Source organism: Oxyura jamaicensis, chromosome 1 (genome assembly GCF_011077185.1).
Source record: "Oxyura jamaicensis isolate SHBP4307 breed ruddy duck chromosome 1, BPBGC_Ojam_1.0, whole genome shotgun sequence".
NCBI lineage: Eukaryota > Metazoa > Chordata > Aves > Anseriformes > Anatidae > Oxyura > Oxyura jamaicensis.
Genome location: NC_048893.1, coordinates 92,577,703 through 92,598,316, shown reverse-complemented (window position 1 = coordinate 92,598,316; position 20,614 = coordinate 92,577,703). Strand labels below are relative to the sequence as shown.

The 20,614-nt window shown below is 37.9% G+C and overlaps 1 protein-coding gene across 2 annotated transcripts in view; it reads right to left on the bottom strand.

Annotated features, from left to right (window-relative positions):
• The window catches only part of EPHA3 (EPH receptor A3), a 223,914-nt gene that overhangs the window by 17,898 nt on the left and 185,402 nt on the right, over positions 1-20,614 (bottom strand). For both annotated transcript variants that reach the window (XM_035315180.1, XM_035315181.1), the window contains exons 11-14: positions 20,193-20,378; positions 15,165-15,226; positions 12,638-12,847; positions 1,905-2,054 (exon numbers count right to left, since the gene is read on the bottom strand). In XM_035315180.1, the coding sequence (XP_035171071.1) occupies positions 1,905-2,054; positions 12,638-12,847; positions 15,165-15,226; positions 20,193-20,378 (608 nt within the window). The remainder of the gene's footprint in view (positions 1-1,904; positions 2,055-12,637; positions 12,848-15,164; positions 15,227-20,192; positions 20,379-20,614) is intronic.

Below are 20,614 nucleotides of genomic sequence, written 5' to 3'. Positions count from 1 at the left end.
ATTAACATGGACATTCTGTGTTTAAACAAATGTGTTTATTCACCAATTGTCTTGCAGTGCAATGCTCTTGGTTTATCTGCAAAGTAAATCTAGGCAGTAAATTAGGCATACAAAAAGGGCTGTAGGAGAGTTAAGATACAGTATGTAGCTTTGAGGAAGGTGAGAGTCTAAAAAAGATCTCCAAAACTCACATTTGACTGGACTAACTCTGTAAATAAAAGCTATAGTTACTAAGCTGTCTGCTTAACTCTGCCAACCTTCAAAAAGTCTTGAATATCACTGATCCTTAGCAACACATGCGTCCCACATTCTCCAGTGGACACTGCATGCAGCAGAAGACCAGCCAGCCTTCTCAAGGGAGACCCTACACTGAAAGGTAGAAAGTCAGGTAGAGAAGTGAGGCTGCAATTGATCTCACAGTGTCAGAAAATACTTCAAAAACTTACCATGAGTTAACTATATACCTCCTACTAGGCTGTGCAGCCCCATTTCCTTTGTCTTTTTTTCTAGATGCAGGGTCAATGAGATCAAAACCATCATTTGACAAAAACAAATTTATTCTAGTGTTTACACTGTAATTAAACTTTTTGAATATAAGTTTTTCCCAAGAGCATAAGGCCTCTTGATCAGTCCTACTATATCTTTTTGCACCATGAGGCAAAAAACCAACATATTCTAAGTAGAAAATGATAAAGGACTACTTTGTTATCCTTCTGCTTTATCTGGATCAGTTAATCAAAAAAGCAGGAAAAAACTATTCTGACTCAAAACAGGGATGAGAAAAAAATCTACAGTTAAAACAGTCATGAAGCCAAAACACATAAACGGATTAATATTTCTGTTTCTGATTTCAGTGTGAACAGCTATTATGAAAGGCATTCCACTAGTACATCAGACTATGTAACACAGTTCATTAATCTCCACCAATAATTGTAAAGCTTTCATGGCTAATTAAAAGAAATATAGAGCTTGCTGCAGACTTGAATTCCAGAGGTACTCATTTCAAAGGAGAAATATTCTTTTTTTTTTTTTTTTTTTTTTGTATTTCATATAAAGTAGCACAAACAATGTATGACTACAACTATGTTACTGACTTTCTTGAATTCTAGTACTAGCAATGATATATGTTAACCCTTTGGAAAATCTGTGTATGTTAGTGACTGTACTTCAAAAAAAACCTTGGTTCTAACTCCCATGAAATAAATCTAGTTAGTGAGGCAACAGAGAGAAAAGCACCTCTAAAAAAACAGATATAAGAAAAATCTTATTTGGGGAGATGTTATGCTTCTTACAGAAATACTGTGAGAGATACATTTATCGTTTGGATTGCAGACTTGGACAGTTCACTAATGTTGCAAAGAACCCTTTATTGGAAGTCTTCTAATCAAATACTCTACTTCTCTATTTTATCCGTTGATTACTTCCAGAAGTATTTTGGTTTTATTAAACTCTTAGTAGGAATGCTCTGCTTCTCTTTTTCACAGGATCCAAGAGCAATTTATTCTGTGTATTTGACATTTATGGAAAACTTCTATGTAATATTATAGAAGTGGAACCAAAGGGCATCCACAGAAATTTAGGAGGGTTTTCTAACAATAAGCTAAGGAATGTAAAAGGGAATGACATCATTGCAGTGGAACTGTTTGAATCATCCTACAGAAAACCACCAGTCATAAAATCCTCTTAGTTTGCTCCTTCAGAGGTCCAAAACACCCTGTTAAAAAGATGTTAGCTTTTTGTTAAGTTTGTAGGAACTTTTACCTGACTAGGGACATGTGGAAATTTTCATTTCGACATCATCTTCAATGTCAAAAACTCAGAGCCACCTGGTTTCATTATGCTTCACTTACTTTCACAGTCTGATCCTCTGTTTGAGAACATAACTCAGATAACAGCATACTCACATCCTGGTTGGACATCTCCCAGTATGGTCTTTCTCCATAAGACATCACCTCCCAGAGAACAATCCCATAGCTCCATGCATCACTGGCTGATGTGAATTTCCGGTATGCAATGGCTTCTGGCGATGTCCATCGGATAGGAATCTTGCCCCCCTGGGAGCAAAATCAAATAAAAAAGTCCATTTGACTGTGATACAATGAACAGAATTTTGTACGATGGGATATTTTAAATGCATCTCTGAGATTATCATATCAGTGTTTAAAAAAAAACACAACAGCATAAGGTGGAGAATGCTATGGCCATTTGTCATGATAGTATCTTGGACACTCTACAGAGTAAAATACATTACAGTGCAAAACCTATTGAAACTATAGATATGTAGTATAGTATACATACTGCATGCAGGTACATAAGCATATATATACACATATATTTACATAGAGTATAATAGACAAAAATTGAAAGTTAACTATGGTTGATTTTCAGTTATAAAATGTTTGGGAAATGTTGGTGAGACAGTTGTACAGAATTAAGAATGAAAAGGTTAGTACCAGGTCCTTGCTTACATCTTAGATTCCTTTGCACAGAACAAATTGCCCACTCTAGGCAAAGCCGGCAGAGTTAGTCACAGAAAGAGGTATTCAGATGGTGCTGTTTGTGCAGAAAGGAGAGTACAAAAATGCCATCTGAGAAAGTGGTTTTAAACTGTTTTTTGTTTGTTTGACTGATTTTTTTATTATTATTATTATTTTCAGTCACAAGAGAAGAAAACCATCATTAAATGATTTAAACTTGAAAAGAATTAAAGCTACCATTACAATTAATATTTTAGCTAGAGGAACCTCTCTCTCTGATTATGGCCAATATTTGGTGCCATAAGTCAAATTAGTAAAATGCACACAAGCAGCCTTGGGTTGAGTTTCTGCAGTCTAAGAATTAGAGGGAATAGCCAGTTTCCAGTGGTGCCAAATTTGACATAGGGCTTTAGGGCTCTGATTTACAGGTCACATAGGAGAAAAAAAGTCCTAAAAGACAGAAGTGCAAAGCTTCCTACTTGGCAATCTGAAGTGAATATATTTGAATGCAGAAAATGGTGAGAATTTCAAGTTGTTTCCAGCTCCAGGGATGTACAACATATAAAGAGATATTTTCTGAAGATATCACACTAGGCTGTAGCTATTTGAGGTACCTCTGCAAGCCCCTTTATACTACAGTCAGATCACACACCAACTTCACCATAACTTGTATGGGAAAGGAGTGTTATTAATTACCACTATTCAGTGGAAAAATTCCGCTACACAACAAGAAATAAAGCATAAATACTTTGCCTATGCTTCCATAAAGTGTACCTGCACTAAGGGCAGGCATACACTCACCAACTTTAATTTACCTAGCCTGGTTAACAATAGAAATGTGGACATGAAGTGTTCATTAGAAACCTAAAGACAGCCCAGGTTGGAGCCTAACCATCTGCAATTTCACTGTTAATATTGCACAAATTAGCTTAAATATAAGAAATACAGGTGCATTTTGCTCAAGGTGCAATTCAGACCTCCAAAATGTCACCAGATGTGTCTTAGGAATGTCTTAGGAGCTTGGCAAAGGTCAGAGAGAGGATCTAACCTGGTGTGTGTGTGTATATTTAATCAAACCCATCCTATTTAGCAGGCTCCCTGCCTTAACCAAAAGACAAACCTTCAAATCGTTACCGTTAGGTAAACACTGAATTTCCACATTACTTGTGGACCAACAAATAGGACAGTGTTTTGAAATACCCCTGTGTATTTTCTCTATTTCATCAAAGAAGCCAGGCTGGAGAGCCCAATGTCTGTCTCTTTCAGACTGGGAAATCTATAATAAAATGTCCTTTAGTCACAAAAAGTACGTTTTCTATTCATTATATGTTATTCATAATTCCCAGAGCTGCTGTATAACAGTACCAAGAGCATAACAATGATTTTGGTATTCTCATACCCTATTGAGAAACAATGCTATATGCATTTTATAAAGGTCCAGAATACCTTAGTGAGTCCAAGGCGCAACTGAAATTGCAAAGCTCTCCTGTGTGCCAGTGTTTTAACAAAAAATCAATTTGTCCTTTAAGATGTTAGGATGATAAAGAAATTGGTCCCACTTTTTCAACCTTTTTTCTATGCGTACTAGTAGACTGAACTTTGTTTTCTTCTCCTTCAACAGGTCACACAATAAGGAATGTGAATACTAGGGGGAAAACCATATCCTAAACTTAAAAGAACAAAATCCCACCACCACAAATAGGAAGAGCTTCCAAGGCAAGAAAACATCTCCCACTCATCCCACAGGCTCAGAAGTCATTTGCAAGTCTGAGCAGACTCAAAGTGCAGCAGAAAGGCTGCACAAGGAGCAGGTCATACGAGAGGATATCAACACTGTTGTTTAGTTGGAGAGAAGTTTTGACTTCCCGGTCAGGTGGAGATGTGAGAGAGAGAACTGTTGATCCTTACTGCTTACACAGCAGTGGTACAACCTGCAGACAAGTTCCAAGCCTCGCCTCACCTCTGTTGATTCCTTCCCTTGTGCCCGGGGACATCAGCACTGCTGGGAAGCAAACTGTGCCACCCAAATGGACAGAAACTGAGATAAAGGAACAAGTATCCTCAGTGGACTCATGGCAATATAAGCCACATTGCACCTCATTCTCCAGCAATTGCTTTGGTTACATTTTCAAAGGAGAGATGGCAGAACATAAACTTACAATGTTCCACGTAAGAAAGTCCTTGAGGCAGTGAACAGTGATGCTGTTTTTCTTACTTTGGCATAATAGCTGGTTTTCTGAAACAAGAAGTATCACTCCGGAATACTCAGAATCCTACTTTTGAAATTTGAATTTCTATGGGTGGCTTCAGGCTCACTTTTTCAATTTTGTGTTAAGATGTGAAAATGGAACCTTTTTTGCTGAACTGTAGAGAAATAATTGTGAGATGCCACATGGAAAAATGTGTTCGTGGCCAGAACATGAGCACTTTGTGCAAGGACAGGAAATATCATTTTTGACAGAAGGTCTTTATAATCTTGTAGGAAGTCATTTATACAATTGGAGAAAAACATTTCAACCAAGTGACATTAATTAGTCTCCAAGTATTTTAGAACTGCCTTATTGCAGGGTAAGGAAGATTATAAGCTCAATGAAACAAAGTTCTTCTGGCTGCTTGTTTTAGTTAAAAAATGAAAGTGCTTCAACCCTATACTCTATTACAAGGAAATATATTTTCTTTGCTAAGTCTTAGCTGCAACTCTATACAACTCTGCAGACTCATGTAGCATTACCATAAACAAGAGTAAAGTAAGAGCATTAAAATGTAGCTAAAAAAGAAATCAACTGTCACTGATCATAGTATAAAAACTGTAATTTTGCTATTCCGCTCTTCAATTTGTCATAAAAATGTCAATCTTCTCTTTGTATTTAAAAGGGGACTTTGTTGACTCATTTCATGAATAATTTAAGAGCAAGAACAGTAAGCAAAGTTCTGGTAAATATTTTTTGACACATAAGCATTTTAACACAAAAACAATTCTCCCCAAAGGACTATGTAACACACACATTTTAGCAGATGTTCAAATATCAATATATGTAGAAAATCTGAAGAGTTGTATCCATCTAAATGCATGATATTCTATCACTATTACCTTTGAAAATGTTAAGGTTTGCTGTGATTTAAAAAGTCTATTTTGCAATTCCAAAAACACGTGGTCATTCAGCATTAGAAAAACCCTTCTCACTTATCTTCATTATTTTAAAGAAATACACATCTCATTTGAACCTGTAGCACCTCTTCCATTTTCTTCTTTGTCAGGATCGAAGATATCTTACATGAATTACTTTTGCATAAATAAAACTGAATACTTTCTCCTAGACCACATATTTGGAGCTAGGAACACTAAACTTTCCCACTTCTTTCTTTATCCGTCTCTTGTTTGGTACACCCTTTCCCCAGTCTCTCTATATTTAAAATGAATATAATGATTCCTACTCTACAAACTGCTGTAATGAAAGTGCTAAGAAACCCTACTTATATGTTTTGTTATGCAATGTATGTCCATTAGGATTTTGTACAATTTAGTCTTCTTTACCTATATGGCCTCACTAAGGGCAAATCATACCTGATGATGGGGTTACAGTATTATTGGTTAAGGGAAGATCAACTGATGTCATCTACATGGACTTGTGCAAAGCATTTGATACTGTCCTGCATGATATCCTTGTCTCTAAAATGAAGAGACACAGCTTTGATAAATAGATCACTTGGTGGATAAGGAATTGCACTCAAAGAGTTGCGGTCAGTGGCTTGATATCCAGATGGAGCCTAGTGACAAGTTCTGTCCCTCAATGGCCTGTATTGTGTCCAATATTAACATCTTTGTTGGTGACATTGACAGTTGGATTGAGTATACCCTCAGAAAGTTTGCCAGTGACACCAAGCTGTGTGGTGCTGTCGACCCACTGGAGAGAAGGGATGCCATCCAGAGCGACCTGGACTGGCCTGAGAGGTGGGCCTGTGCGAACCTCACGAGGTTCAACAAGGCCAAGTGCAAGGTCCTGCATCTGGGCTGGGGCAATCCCAAACATGAATACAGGTTGGGTGATGAGTGGATAGAGAGAAGACCTGTGGAGAATGATTTGGGATACTGGTTGATGAAAAGCGTGATATGAGCCAGAGAATGTGTGCTTGCAGCCCAGAAAGCCAACTTTATTCTGGTCTGCATCAAAAGTAGTGTAGCTAGCAAGGTGAAGGAGGTGATTCTACCCCTCTGCTCTGCTCTCCTGAGACCTATGTTCAACGCTGGTGCCCCCAACATATAAAAGACAGACTTGTTCAAGCAGTTCCAGAGGAGGGCCATATAGATGATCAGAAGGCTGTACCATCTCTCCTGTAAAGAAAAGCTGAGAAAGCTGGAGTTATTTAGCCTTGAGTAGAGCAGGCTCTGGGTAGACCTTACAGAGGCCTTCCAAGACTTAAGAGAGGCCTGCAGGAAAGATAGGGAGGGACTCTTTGTTGGGAAATGTAGTAATAGGACAAGGGTAACAGTTGTAAGTTAAAAGAGGGTAGGTTTATATTAGATATTAGGAAGAAAATCTTCACTATGAGGTTGGTGAGTACTAGAACAGGCCTTGAAGAGATACTGCGAATGTCGCATATGTGGAAGTGTGCAAGGCCAGGTTGAATGGTGCTTTTTGCCAGTGGTCTAGCAGAATGTGTCCCTGCCAGTGGCAGGGGGGTTGGAACTTGGTGATCTTCAAGGTCGCTTCCAAATCAAACCATTCTATGATTATATCTTTATTCATTATCCTCTAGTGGAAAATCTGAAGCTCTAATATTATCTGCTCCCACTTTTCAAAATCAGGACTTCCGGGGAACGTGCAACATGTAAGACAAACTTGCTGGAGAAAAGAAAAATCTTATATTATCTATATAAGCCTATATATACATATATTTATATATATATAAATCTATCTAGGCTTATTGCCTAGGAAAAAGGTTTACTCACATTTGTTTGAAATGAGCTTATAAAGAGAAATCTACATGTGTGTGAATCTTTAGGTAGTAGCAATACATTTACTGATTATTTTCTGAGGATAAATGCAAGCTGTATATATTTTTGTCATGGTCTCCCTTTAAGGATATGCTTAACGTGAGGGCAGATAAGCTGCCTGAATCTGAGCAGAAAGAAAGCCTTGGTATTAGAGATGTCTGGAGTTTGTTATTACAGCTCCAAATCCCAGGCAGCCTAGGTCAGAAAGCCACTCTCAGGGTTTGAAATTAGTAAGCCAGCAGCACCTGAAGGTTTTATCTGCTCTAGATGGAGCTGTGATTCCTACAATATCTGGCTTTTCGGTGTAATATTTCTCAAGCCAATGAAGTCCCCACTTTATTTCTCACGCGCCTAGCATAATGGCACAAGGCAGCTGTTTCCAGGCCTTTGCACCCCTTCTAGTACTGTGATTTATCTCCTGTACGGGGTGACTGACACAGGCCCCTCAGCCACAGGCCTAGAGAGAAAAGAATCAAGAAAAACAGATTCTAACAGAAAAATTAGAACGTTTGCAGGAAAATCTAAAGATAAAAGCCTGGCTTTAATTAATTACCTGAGGACTTTGGCAATTCAGGAGACACCTTACCACTGCTGAACAAGATGGTTTAATGTGAGTAAGATGAGCCTGGCTTACCCTCATAAGCACCTGAAAATTACATGACCCTACTGCTTCATCCCTTACTAATGAATATTTTATCTTGAATCTACCTCCTTCCTCTTCAAGTTGTAAATGATAACAGAACACTGCTTCTCTCTCATGTGCTTATCAGGGAAGAGAATTTGAGTGTTTTTTTTTTGTTGTTTTTTTTTGTTTTTTTTTCTCCCTAACATCAGCAGATTCAGTCTGTGTTTCTGTGTTTGCACATTCAGAAAAAAAGGAATGAGCCACAAATAACTTCTGGCAAAAAGGAGTTGCAATAACAGGTGCAATGCAAGGGCTTTTCTCAACAGAGCACTTCCTTCGGCACGCCAGAGAGCAGTGTCTCACTGTGCTCTCCCTGCTCTGGCACGGTTACCTGGGGACATGGTTATCAAGGTACTTGTCACCAAAGCACAATACTTCTTTAGTCATACAGATTTAAGGAGAAGTGGGTTATGCATGCAAGTATAGTAACTGGACAGCATTTTACATTGAAATGCCATGAATAACACTGATGTGCCCAAGGATGAATTTAAATAGTCTAAATTCATCTACTGATTACCCAAATATTATGCCTCTGAGAGAGATAATTACAGTCCTTCTACATGTGTGATGGCTTAAATTTACTTGCAGTTCATACTGTATGATTAGTCCACCCACTTGTCATACAGACATCTAAAAATAACAAGAATAGAAAAGATCAATTTGACAATGACAATTTTAATACAGCCTTGGCCTTTCAATTAAAATCGAATAGGTATGGAGAACATAGATAATTACAGTACATCCCCTCTGGCACATTTAGTCATCCTGGCACAGACTCTGGCTTCTGCTTCTGTAAGCAGGCAGACCTCAGGCTGCTGAAGGACTTTTGTGATATGAAAGCAGTGACAGTAATTCAGGAGCTAAATTATGACTCTGCCAGGTAGAAAAGTTTTCTTATAAATCCCTATTTCCCGTATTTCATAGATACACCTGTGATCTTTGTGCTTCAGAGCTCTTGTACAATAGCATGGATATCATAGATTGTGTATTGAAAAAGGACACGTTATACCTGTTAGGCAAAACTTCAGACACAGCTTCTGAGAACAGAACAAAGTAAAATTCCACCCAGTCAATGTTTTATGAAAGCCTAAAAGGCTGACTGGGCTTTTTTTGGGTATACCAATCCAGGATTGCAATTATGAATTAAAATGATGTAATAGTTCCCAGGCTTTGACATTTCCAGGTAGAAAGCAGGGGCAGAAGATGAAGCTAAATACATAAAAGATTTATCTTCACAACTATTTCTTTAAATTTGCCTAGTACTTCTGACATTAAACAAAGAACTAGGATTGTGATACACCATCCTTAATGTTTGAACATTTGGAAATGTGGCTACATCATGCTTTTGTTTTTCTCTCTTCGAAGATCCTACTGAACAGTAGGTACCATAAATTGCCCAGCTTTCTGCCAGTGGCTCACAGCGCTGTCTCACAGAGAGCTTAGGGCAGAGGTCAGAGGCAGCTGAGCATCACTTGGAGATAGGATGGGAACAGCTTGGGTCTTAAACACCATGAGGCCATATCTCCACTGAGGGGAAATGTGCCCTGGGGAATGCTTTCACACTCATGATTACCAGTTTTTTAAGCTGGGGACCAAACATACCTCAGGGACAAACTACCTGGATGTGTGTATGACATTTGCTTCAAAGAACACTCAAGCAGAGAGATGAGCAGCAAACACCCTTGTCCTTCTCTCAGAGCGAAGTAGTAGCTGAGGTATATTCAGTGACTTCTTTTGAAGGAAATTAAATTGCCCTAGGTTGTATTTGAAGGTTGTAATTATCTGAGCATCTCCCTGCAGCAGTTTGCATATACACCATAAATGCCAGCTGGAGTTTACTGAACACAGATGAATACACTTCACAAAATAGTTTTTTTTCCATTGCATTTCATTATCTAAATGTAAATAGGAAGGTAGGCTTAGAATATAGGTGAGAAAAGAGAAGACGAAAAAAAAAAACAACACTGCACTTGGCCACAGAAGATTTAGATGTAACACTGGCAGAAAACAGTGACACCTTGTGTACCCTGGTTTGTTGTAGCACACCCAGGCATACAAGCCATTTATGTGCACTCCATTTTTATGGAAGTCCACCTCTCTTACACAGCTGTATGCTATTCAGTTTGTTGGGAAACCAGGTTTTTTTGTCTATACAACTTTTTTTATTTAGGTTAACTAGGACTCAAAGGTATCCTCAGCTCTTAATGTGAGTACACAAAATGCACTCACCAAATTATAGATCTGTTTGCATGCCCAGGTGAATTTTGGAATGTGAGAATTTATCTTTGAAGCCTGACAAAGGCATGTGTCACAAGATTAAGCTATGCTGGGGGTGGGAGGAGAAATACAGAGTCCTAACCCATGGAGATATTAACAGAAATGGCATGTGTTAGAAGAAAGAGATAATATGCTATGCCTGGTGCTAGGGATTGGTTGTATCCAGTTTGGGGCATTGTATTTAAGGAAAATGTAGACATGAAAAGGGTCTGAAGGAGACCAGCAAGAATAGTCATGTTCAGAAAAAATGCTTAGAAAAGATTGGAGGGATGTGTGTGAAGAGCATGTCAATCTCCGTGCATGTGAGTGGCTGCTTTAAAGAGGGGATTGATCACTGGCCTATGAGCAAGCATACATTCTGGGGGAGGAAGGTTAAATATTAGACTACATATATAGTGTATCTGAAACTGTTTAGCTTGGAAACACTAACACCCGTTATTTTCACTGGAAGTTTTAAGAAGAGGTCAGGCAAGTATATCTGACAAGACAGACCTCTGTGGTTGAACTACAGAAGATTTTCTCTTAAGGAATTCCTCTGTTGTATTAATATTTAACTATGGATGTTGCACCTATATTGAGCATGAAAGCTGCTTTCTCTGACTGAAGTCTCTTCGTATTAACCATGTGAGATCTCTGTGGACAGTTTTTTAAAGCAGTGTACATTGCCTGCTTCTAACAACACGCCAAAGCTTATCAAAAATCCAAGAAAGCATGGAAAGGTCAAGTAAAGAACAATGTCATTATATCTGGTAAATTATGAAGGTATGATTGATAAATATACATAAACATGAATATACATGTGCATATATGTATGGATATATGTGTTAAACCAAACAGATAGAGTTTCTTAACTTGTTTTTCACCTGCTATTTTATTTAAGTCATGAAGAGGATAGGAAGATAGCATGCACACTGCCACAATAATTGATTGCTCCTGTCTGTGATCAGGAATGAAGGAAACCCTAGAAAACCCATATTAAGATTCTGCTGATACATTCTACTTTAATCTGGTTGGTATAGTGAAGAAGAGACTATTACTAGGCTTCTGTACAAATTACACTAGAGTAAGATACTGGATATTAATGACACTTTTTGTAAAGTTAATAAAATCAACTTGCAATAGCATTAAGTGAACAACTGGGTATAATACCAGTGTAATATCAAGATACACAAAGCTAAACGTATGCCTTCAAGATTTCCACAACAAAACAGACAGAAGTGATATTCAACTGAGAACAAGAGGTGCAACAAAACTGTACTTAGAAGACAATGTGCTTTTTTTCCCAAGGCTCCTGACTATGCAAACTGAGTAACTTCCAGGTAGCTTTTCAGTCAAGATGAAATCCAGAAAGAAAAAAGAAGCAGGCTACCCTATGGGTTAGCCAAAAAGAAGAAAGCACAGGAAGTTTAATTACATTGTTAAGGAAGACTTCTTTTTTAGTTTTATTCAAGGTTTTGCTCAGTTAGAAGTACAACAGCAAGTATGACTGATGTACCCTTTATAGAACAGTGATCTCAGTATGTTGCAATCAAGACATACATCCCATCATACTGGAAGATATAAAAACATAAAGGGAAAAAGCTTTTTTGGTCGCACACTGGAACAGGCTCCCCAGTGAAGTAGTCACTGCACCAAGCCTGTCTGAATTTAAGAAGCGATTGGACTGTGCACTTAGTCACATGGTGTAAAATTTTGGGTAGACCTGTGCAGTCCCAGGAGTTGGACTTGATGATCCTTATGGGTCCCTTCCAACTCAGGATATTCTATGATTCTATGTTATTTATTTATTTATTTATTTCAGAGTTTTTTTTTTTTTTTTTTTTTTTTTTTTTTAAATGTATAGGAGTCGAACCACCAGTGTGACAAAACCTGCACACAACAAGTATTACAACACTGTGTACTGTTGTGGTATTCTTTCCTTGACAAATTCAGCAGAAAGAAACCAAGCCACAAATTTTTCACACTGTAAGAAAAATGATCTATTAACACAAATTGTGTTTTTTGCCTTCCGTCTTCCCTGAGACATGACTACAAATATAGCTATGATATGTTTATGCTTTATCAAACACCTCTGGCCAAGCAAGATTGGATAGCCTCTGCAACACAGAGACTATCTGTGTTGCAGAGGACTCCCTCGGCTTTCAGACTAACTTTTCCACAACAAACAGCAATAATTTTAAAAGGATAAACACAGAAACTCACCCTTGTTGTGTACGCAGCTTCTGGGTCATCTTCCAGCACACGAGAAAGACCAAAATCAGAGACTTTGCACACCAAGTTACTATTGATGAGGATATTACGAGCAGCTAGATCTCGATGGACATAACCCATATCTGACAAATATTTCATGCCAGATGCGATCCCCCGAAGCATGCCTACTAGTTGAATGACTGTGAACTGGGCATCGTGTTTCTGGAAAACATTTGAAATGTTATTTCAGAGATTGTTTGTGATCCTTGCACAGGATTTTTGAAAGACCCTGGAAATTCCTTGGGTGAAGAGCTCAAGTCAGGGATCAAGCGTTAAATACCACACATGGAACTACTTTGATCTGTAGAGAATAACCTTCCCATCAGCTGAAGGTAAAGGGACAGATTTTCAATTCAGATAAAAATTCAGTTTTCCTGTTCTTGCTCTCATCAGAATTTTAATTTCCTAGATGGGACTTGTATATAAGTGGCACATAAATCTCAGTTGCATGTGCCCCTGAAACTGGAATGTCAGGACATTATGGAAACAGATGTCTGGTCTCTCTTAAAGGCCATAGGAACTGGTAGTGAAAATCCCAGCCTTATCCAATGGCCTGATGAAAGTTTTCTATTACCTTTTTTTTTTTTTTTTTTTTTTTTTTCCCCAATACTAACAAATGCTGTTTTGATTCATTGGTTTTCAAATGCCCCTCAAATTTCATCTCATTCCTCAAGATTTTCCTCAACTTCATGAACACAAAATTACTTAAGCACAATGTGATTTAGCCTAGAAACCAACAGATGCACATATTCCTAATTGTATACTTCTAGACATATGTTTTAAGTCTTCCAGCTCTTACTAGCACTGTTTGTTAACACTAAGCATTGGTATTGATATATAGATACACAGACAACAAGACAACAGTAAGACCTACAACAGCTCTCAAATGAATCCCCCATTGCCATAAATGTATCATCATGGGCAGCTCTCCAGCTCTTCGTGCTGCTTCTTCCAGAATTTTATTAAATACATCAGAGTTGGCTCTGCCATGTAGGGTGAGCTCACACGAATCAGCCTGCAAGACTGATTGCATTCATTTCATTTCTGATTAATATACTTAAGGGCAATGTTAGCACTGTAAACATTAGATAAATATATTGCACAGAGGATGCTTAAAGATCCTCTCAGAATTCTCTTTAATGAATAAATTTATTATTATTAAAGACTCTTAGCAATTCTGTGCTATGAAACTGTCTTAACTAGAGCCAACACAAGAGGGTCTATGTAGGCCCTGGAAAAGATTTAGCTAGGAATCACAAGAAGGTTTCTAACCATGAAAGGAATGAGATCCTGAGATAGCCTTTCAATGGCAGTGGGGAAGGCAAACTAACTAGTTTTAAGAGACATTTATAAAGTGGGTTACATAGCCTGTGTTACCAATGATATTAATGAGTCACAAGGTTCTTAATCTGTTTCCATGTAACAACAGTAAAAGAAAAAAAAAAAATCACACTCAAATGACCGAACAAGCTGAACAACCGTTTTCTATAGTCAGAAATTATTCTCCTGTCCTCAGAGCTTTCTTCAAGGATTTCTAGCCTAAACAAAATATATATCGTTCAGTATAGGTATATTTCATTCAGATACACTGACACATTATTTATATGTATTTTACATGCTTCAGTGGACTTCATAACATATACAGTACATACTGAAACTAAGGTTAACAATATGTCCCCTTTTGGGGTTAAACGTCTAGTTCAGTGTTATGAATTTGGGGGATAATGTCATTCAACCGTGGCAGAACCAAAGCAGTCTCCCAGCGACAGCTGAGTTTGCCCTAACAAATTAAAATTAAACTAGTGTTTCCCCTCAGAAGGGATTTCATTTCTGCTACACTTCTTGTTTTGCCACAAGTAAATCTTGGTGACACAGGGAGCGTTCAAATTTTTTTAGGCTCGCTACCAACTTCGACAGAAAACAAAGATAAATCAACAACAGAATCAGTATGCCTAAGGTTGTGAAAAGAAAACAGGCTAATAAAGTTTGCTAGCAAAACATTTCAAACACCCCCATGTAAGGGCTTATTCCCTAAACTGTTCACATTTAGGGAAATGTCTCTTGGTTCACTATTACTGGTTTACCAATAACATTTCCACAAATCCGTTTGCTTTGGAAATCACTTGTAAGACTTATAGGCTGTCAACCAAAATGCACAACAGCATTACAGTGGTAATTCTGCCCTAAGAAAAATAATATTCATTTTAGTGTCCCAGATTTATTTTAATAGAAATGATGTATGAATAAAAACAAACAAAAAATCTAGTTAATTTTGGAATAATTGCGAAAGCGGTCAAAATGCAACAGCAGATCCTCGCTTGCCTTTCTGAGCAGATCACAATGCACACAAAACCCAGTGGAAATAATGAAATATCAAGCAACAAGAGTTCATGATGCACCAGAGCAGAGTGGCTCCACATTCACAACAAGTTCAGAACAAGAGACGGTCATGCCCCATGTAGTTATCTATTGTACTTACCCGCAGAAAGCTGTCCAAGGAACCATTTTCCATATATTCAGTAACAATCATAACTGGTTTACCTGCAAAAACATTACGGAAGTCAGGTATTTAAAATGAACACTTGAATACACCACAAGAGGCATTTCAGAAATGTGTCCAAATTTACCAAATCCCAAGGATAATTTTACCTTTAAAATAGAAAGCAAAAAGATACATGTGCAAAAATCACCGTGCCTACAATGTAATGGTGATTGAACTGGAAACAACAGAAATGTTTCAGCATAAACCGATACTCTTTTTAGCAGGTGAAGCATCTTGCATTTTTTGTGCACTGTGCCTAATCCAGTAGGTGTGCAGAATGGTTGCATTTATGCAATGAAGCAGGTGTATTCTGCCAGGCACTTACCCAACACTTCCTCCAGAAGGAAACTGGGCACAGGCTATGGAAGAGCCACAGCCACAGCTTCTCTCCACAGGTGTCCTGGTCTACACAATGGAGGGGCAAAGGCTCTACTCCTGGGACACAGTCAACACATTCCCCAGATTATGAGGTACCTGAGAGCAGCAACAGGCTCCCTAAAGTAGCAGCCCTGCGTCCCTGGAAAGCCTCTCATATCTGAAAACTCATCTGGACAGACTCAGATCAGTTTGTGGAACCGCTTCGTCTACCCTAAGTTATCTTGTAACATGCCCAAGGTTTTATATACAACTCTGACATACTGGAGAGAAATGAACACAAAATTAATGTTATTATGGTGAATTTTCCACACAAAGGTCATTGCCCTGCTAATATTTTACCCATCATGTGGATTTTATTATTTCATAATATTTTCTAAATCTTGGTTTATTTTCTCTTTGTGGTAGAGAGAAAGGTGGGTAGGAGCATGAAGTTATTTAAGGAGATGAATTATTATTTCACATATAATACAGGAAGACTTCTGACCATGAAAGCATGACAAAGGCCTGCATATTGTACAGCTGGTGATACTTAGCTTCAAAAATCAAACAGTGTGACGCTTAAAGAAGTACCCAGTATAATTAAAAGCAAGAAAGCCATGAGAAAAGCAAATGGTAACAACGCCTTTTTTCCCCACTCCACACCCAAAAAATGCAACTTTCACCAAACAGAAATTCTTAAGAAAAACATTCAATTCAAAGAATTTGAAAATTCTTTCAAGAACTTTTAGAAGAAAATCCCTTGTCCTCTTTGCATGGATTAAGGGGTGAAATACTTTTCTTCTGCTCTGCAACTGATGCACTATACTGTGGGAGACATACTACTAGGCAACCCACTGTCATCCATTAAGTAGTGGGAACAAACTCTTTATTCAAAGCATTAATCTCAAGTTATATAAGATATAGTACAGATAAAAGAACTAATGATGCACAGACTCTAAAAGAAATTCTGTTACTTGCTGATTCTTGTAAGCAAGAAATATGCAGTGCAAGAAGTACCTTATGGTGTGCATGTAATATTAGCCCCAAAGCATTTCCGGTAATGCATAGAAAGTGCTGCTGGACCTTTAAGGTATAGGACAGTGCTCTACTGGGACTATCCAAAACTTTCCATGATAAATCCATATAGTTAGAAAACAGGAGACAGTTGCCTGGTTTCTGTATAAACTCAATTTTATGACATATCAGAAGACTGAAATTTGAGTAAGAAGATCCGTGTTTCAAATTCTTACGAGAGCATCTTCCTGACTTGCTCACTCATACTAAGAAAGCCCTAAGTGCAGGGTTTTGCTCTCATCCAGTTGGAAATGTGTCCATAATAAGAAGCATATGCTCTGAAGCAACACTGTGCACTTTTAAAAGCACACTCTGCATTCATTTATCAAAGCACAGCCATTCATACACGATAACAACTTGTGTCAACAGTGTTGCCGAAATTTATTACACTAACAGGCTACAAATTGCTGTAAATTATTAGTAAACTAAGCAGAACATGTGTGCTGGTTATTAGGACTACTGCCTACAGCGTGCCTGGGAGACCAGAATAGCAGGAAAACTCAGAACCAAAATCAAACTGTAGTCATATCTGGTGAGTGCCCCTCTCTCTTATTGCCAGCGTGTCATCAGGCAAATCACAGCCACCACAGCTGGAGAATTTATCATACCAAGCGGTCCTGCTACAGGAATCGTGGCCATTGCAGCTACTACGAGTTGCTTCAGAAGAGGGGCTTAGTATGAGAAGTGAGTTCACTGCTAAGGGCCACCTGTCAAAGGAGTTTAGTTAATGAAGAAAAGGTCATATTGCCTGCTTATCTGTATTGGGAGTGATCCAGCAAATGCTTTGCAGATCTTCTCCTAACTTTGTATATAAACCAACACTTTTGAGTACAATTTAATAGCCATCAAAAAAAAAAATACAAACACTTAATAATTTGTTATTACATTATACTGGTCTGGTTTAAAAATAATAATTAAAAACAAACAAACAAACACCAAAACACAAAGAACAAAACCCACCTTCTTACCCTTCTATCACCTTAGTGAATGATAGAGAAAAATTGACAATTACTGTTGCTTGAATTTATGACATATAATTTTACCCAGAAAGTACTTCCAGAACAGTTTTCTTAAGTCCCATATTGCTATTCCAGCTATCTGGAGAGGGGGATGAATTCCTGATGCTGATACTGACTTCAGTTGGGAATACTTGGATCTTTCTCTCTCATACTTGAAGGTGATAGACAGCTAGCACTCCCAAACACCCCTGAGACAGATAGCAAATATGCTGTGAGTACAGCTGAGGGGCAAACTTAGTAATATTCTTCTATACAAGAATATATGAATACAGAATTAGCAATGCACATTTAAAAGCAGTGCAAAGAATCCTGAATGCAGAGCAGTAAATCATTTCCTGAAGTGCCTCAGAAATAGAAAATATAACAAAACAGATTTTAGCTCTGCTGCGTACAGACTGACATTGGTGTTTCAAGAAATTCATGGATTGTAAATATTATTCTGACTGTATAAAGTGTGTGTCATTAGAAAGCAGGAGATAACTTGAATTTATACAGGCAAATCTGGCAGCCTTTTCCCAATGGGAACTGTGAGGCGTAAGTTGAATAATATTTTTTTTAAATCTAAATCAGCAAAACGGACTTGCATGAATAACACCTAAAGAAAACATTATAATTGTAACTGTTTCTTCATAACATATAGGGTTTTACTGCACTTTCATTAGTTATTATTAAACATATATGTATATATATATTTCTTTTACTTTGTTGTAGTAAGCTGTGAAATTCTTTTGTGCCTTTTTGTTTGTGAAATCTTGAACCACCCAATTTTAAAAAACAAGATTCTTTAGAAACAACAAAACTATCTACTTAAAAACAAACTGGGGTATACTCTAGGTAAACTGAAAGTGTCCTCAGCACACTCCAAGGAGCTCTTTGTTCTAAAGATCTGTTTTAACAGCAGTCCTCTGGGATGAACTAGAAAACGTGCTACACACTTCTTCTGCTCCCCTGAAGAATTTCAGAGCACTCCTGAATCTTTTTCATTTTTCTATTTTTTAAGAATAATTCATATAGTTTTATTGATCTCCTACTTAACAATTACTACAGGACTTCGATCATTGATTATATTGCCTTGTGCTGCAATGGAAACAATGCAGATGAAGTCTCTGAATGTATGTCTCTCAGAACAAGCTTAGAAGTAATTCCTCTTTTCTAGTACCAACTATTTCTGTCTTTGCATCCCAAGATAGAGGCCAACCAGCAGCACAAGCAACGAAAGCCAGAACTCTCCTAAACCAGGCAGCATCACAAGCAGGAGATCCCACCAGCTGCTTGTAAGATGAAGGGCATGTGGCTCTTGGCAGCTGGATGGAAGAGGCAGCTGCAGCTGCCATAGGAGAGCTTGCAAGAGCTTTATGACCAACACCAGCATTCAGGAATGCCTGTTACAACATGCTGTTATCTTATATAAAGTGGAGCTGGAGATGGTTTTTCAAATAGATTACCTTCCTGGAAAAGTAATCTAAGCGTGGATAGTTCTTAATTACCATTTTGTCTCAGAAGAGACTGAGTTGTTATCATAAACATTGACAACAATATGCTTTAAAAACAAAATAAAACATCCACAATCCAAAGGCAGATTTATAAAAAGCCCATTAGCAAAAATATAAATATTAACAAAGAAATAAAATTAATTTTATTCCCAGTAGCTTAAATCTCCAAGATGTTTTAGGATTTTTACTAAAGGGTATTAATTCTGGAGGATCCGTGCTGGTACATACAGAATATCACACAGAGTATTTTTCCTGCATGAAAACCATGTAGGAAAAAGGTTGGATTTATACACTAGCATTTGTTCTGGTAGCCAGGTAGGCTGTTCATTAATTTGTGCTAATGATAAAGTCTAATGATTTAGTTGAAAGCAGGACATATTGCTTCACTGCAATTAGGGAACCTTAGGACATCAGACTCCAGAACTCCTAACAGATTATCAGCAAGTGCCTCTTGGCCACTTTGTAGCAATTTATAGCTCCTGAGTATTAAATCGGTTCCTAAAATCTGCCAGTTCATTAGTTAGCTGCAATGTTATTCAGAAATGCTCCTTTTTCTCCACATTATCTATATCATTTTCAAGCAGAGTATCTTTATTCCCCATTTTTCCCTATCTCATTAACCCAGGTTGCTTTTTTTTTTTTTTAAGTCCTCAGCATCCTGAGAGCAACAAGGCAGAGAAGGTCCTGCAGTTTCACTGCAGGCAATTGCCTCTGACACTGCTCTTTATTGGATCCATCAGCATGAGCTTCCACATGGGTAGTTTTTTTCCCTGCTTTTGAGAAGATACAATACACATTACAGAAGTCAAACTACGTGTTTCCTTTGTTATCTCTTTTGAAGGCTATTTGGTACACATTATCAAGTTTAGGACAAATATCTCTTGAAGAATTTGCAGAGCATAAACACTAATGATTCACTCTTTCTCAAAAGATCAGTGGATCACAGAAATAGTATAGATTGGAAGGGACCCTGGGAGGCCATCTTATGACACTTCCCATACTAAATCCCCCTCAAATCTTACTTTTAGTGACAACGCCCTCCAGTCGAATGATATTAGGGTGGTCAAATTGTCCCATGATGCTTGCTTCTCCCAGGAAATCCCTCCTCTGTTTTTCTGTGTAGCCAACTTTCAGGGTTTTGATAGCCACTGAAATTTCCTTTTTAGAAGGCAGTTTTAGGCGTCCACTGCACACTTCTCCAAACTCCCCTAAAAAAAAAAAAAAAAGAAAGAAAAAAAAGAAAAAAGACAAAATATTAAATGCAGTTATTTCATGAGATTTTAAGAAAGAATGTACAATGTTCAGACGAAGTCCCTGAAGTGCAATGTCTACTGAAAGGCCACAGAACTGAGCTCAGAGGAGGCCTTCAGACCACTCACTACTTAACATTTTCAGGCTTCTTTTCTCTGTCTATTACACTGGACAATGTCACTCATTTACACTG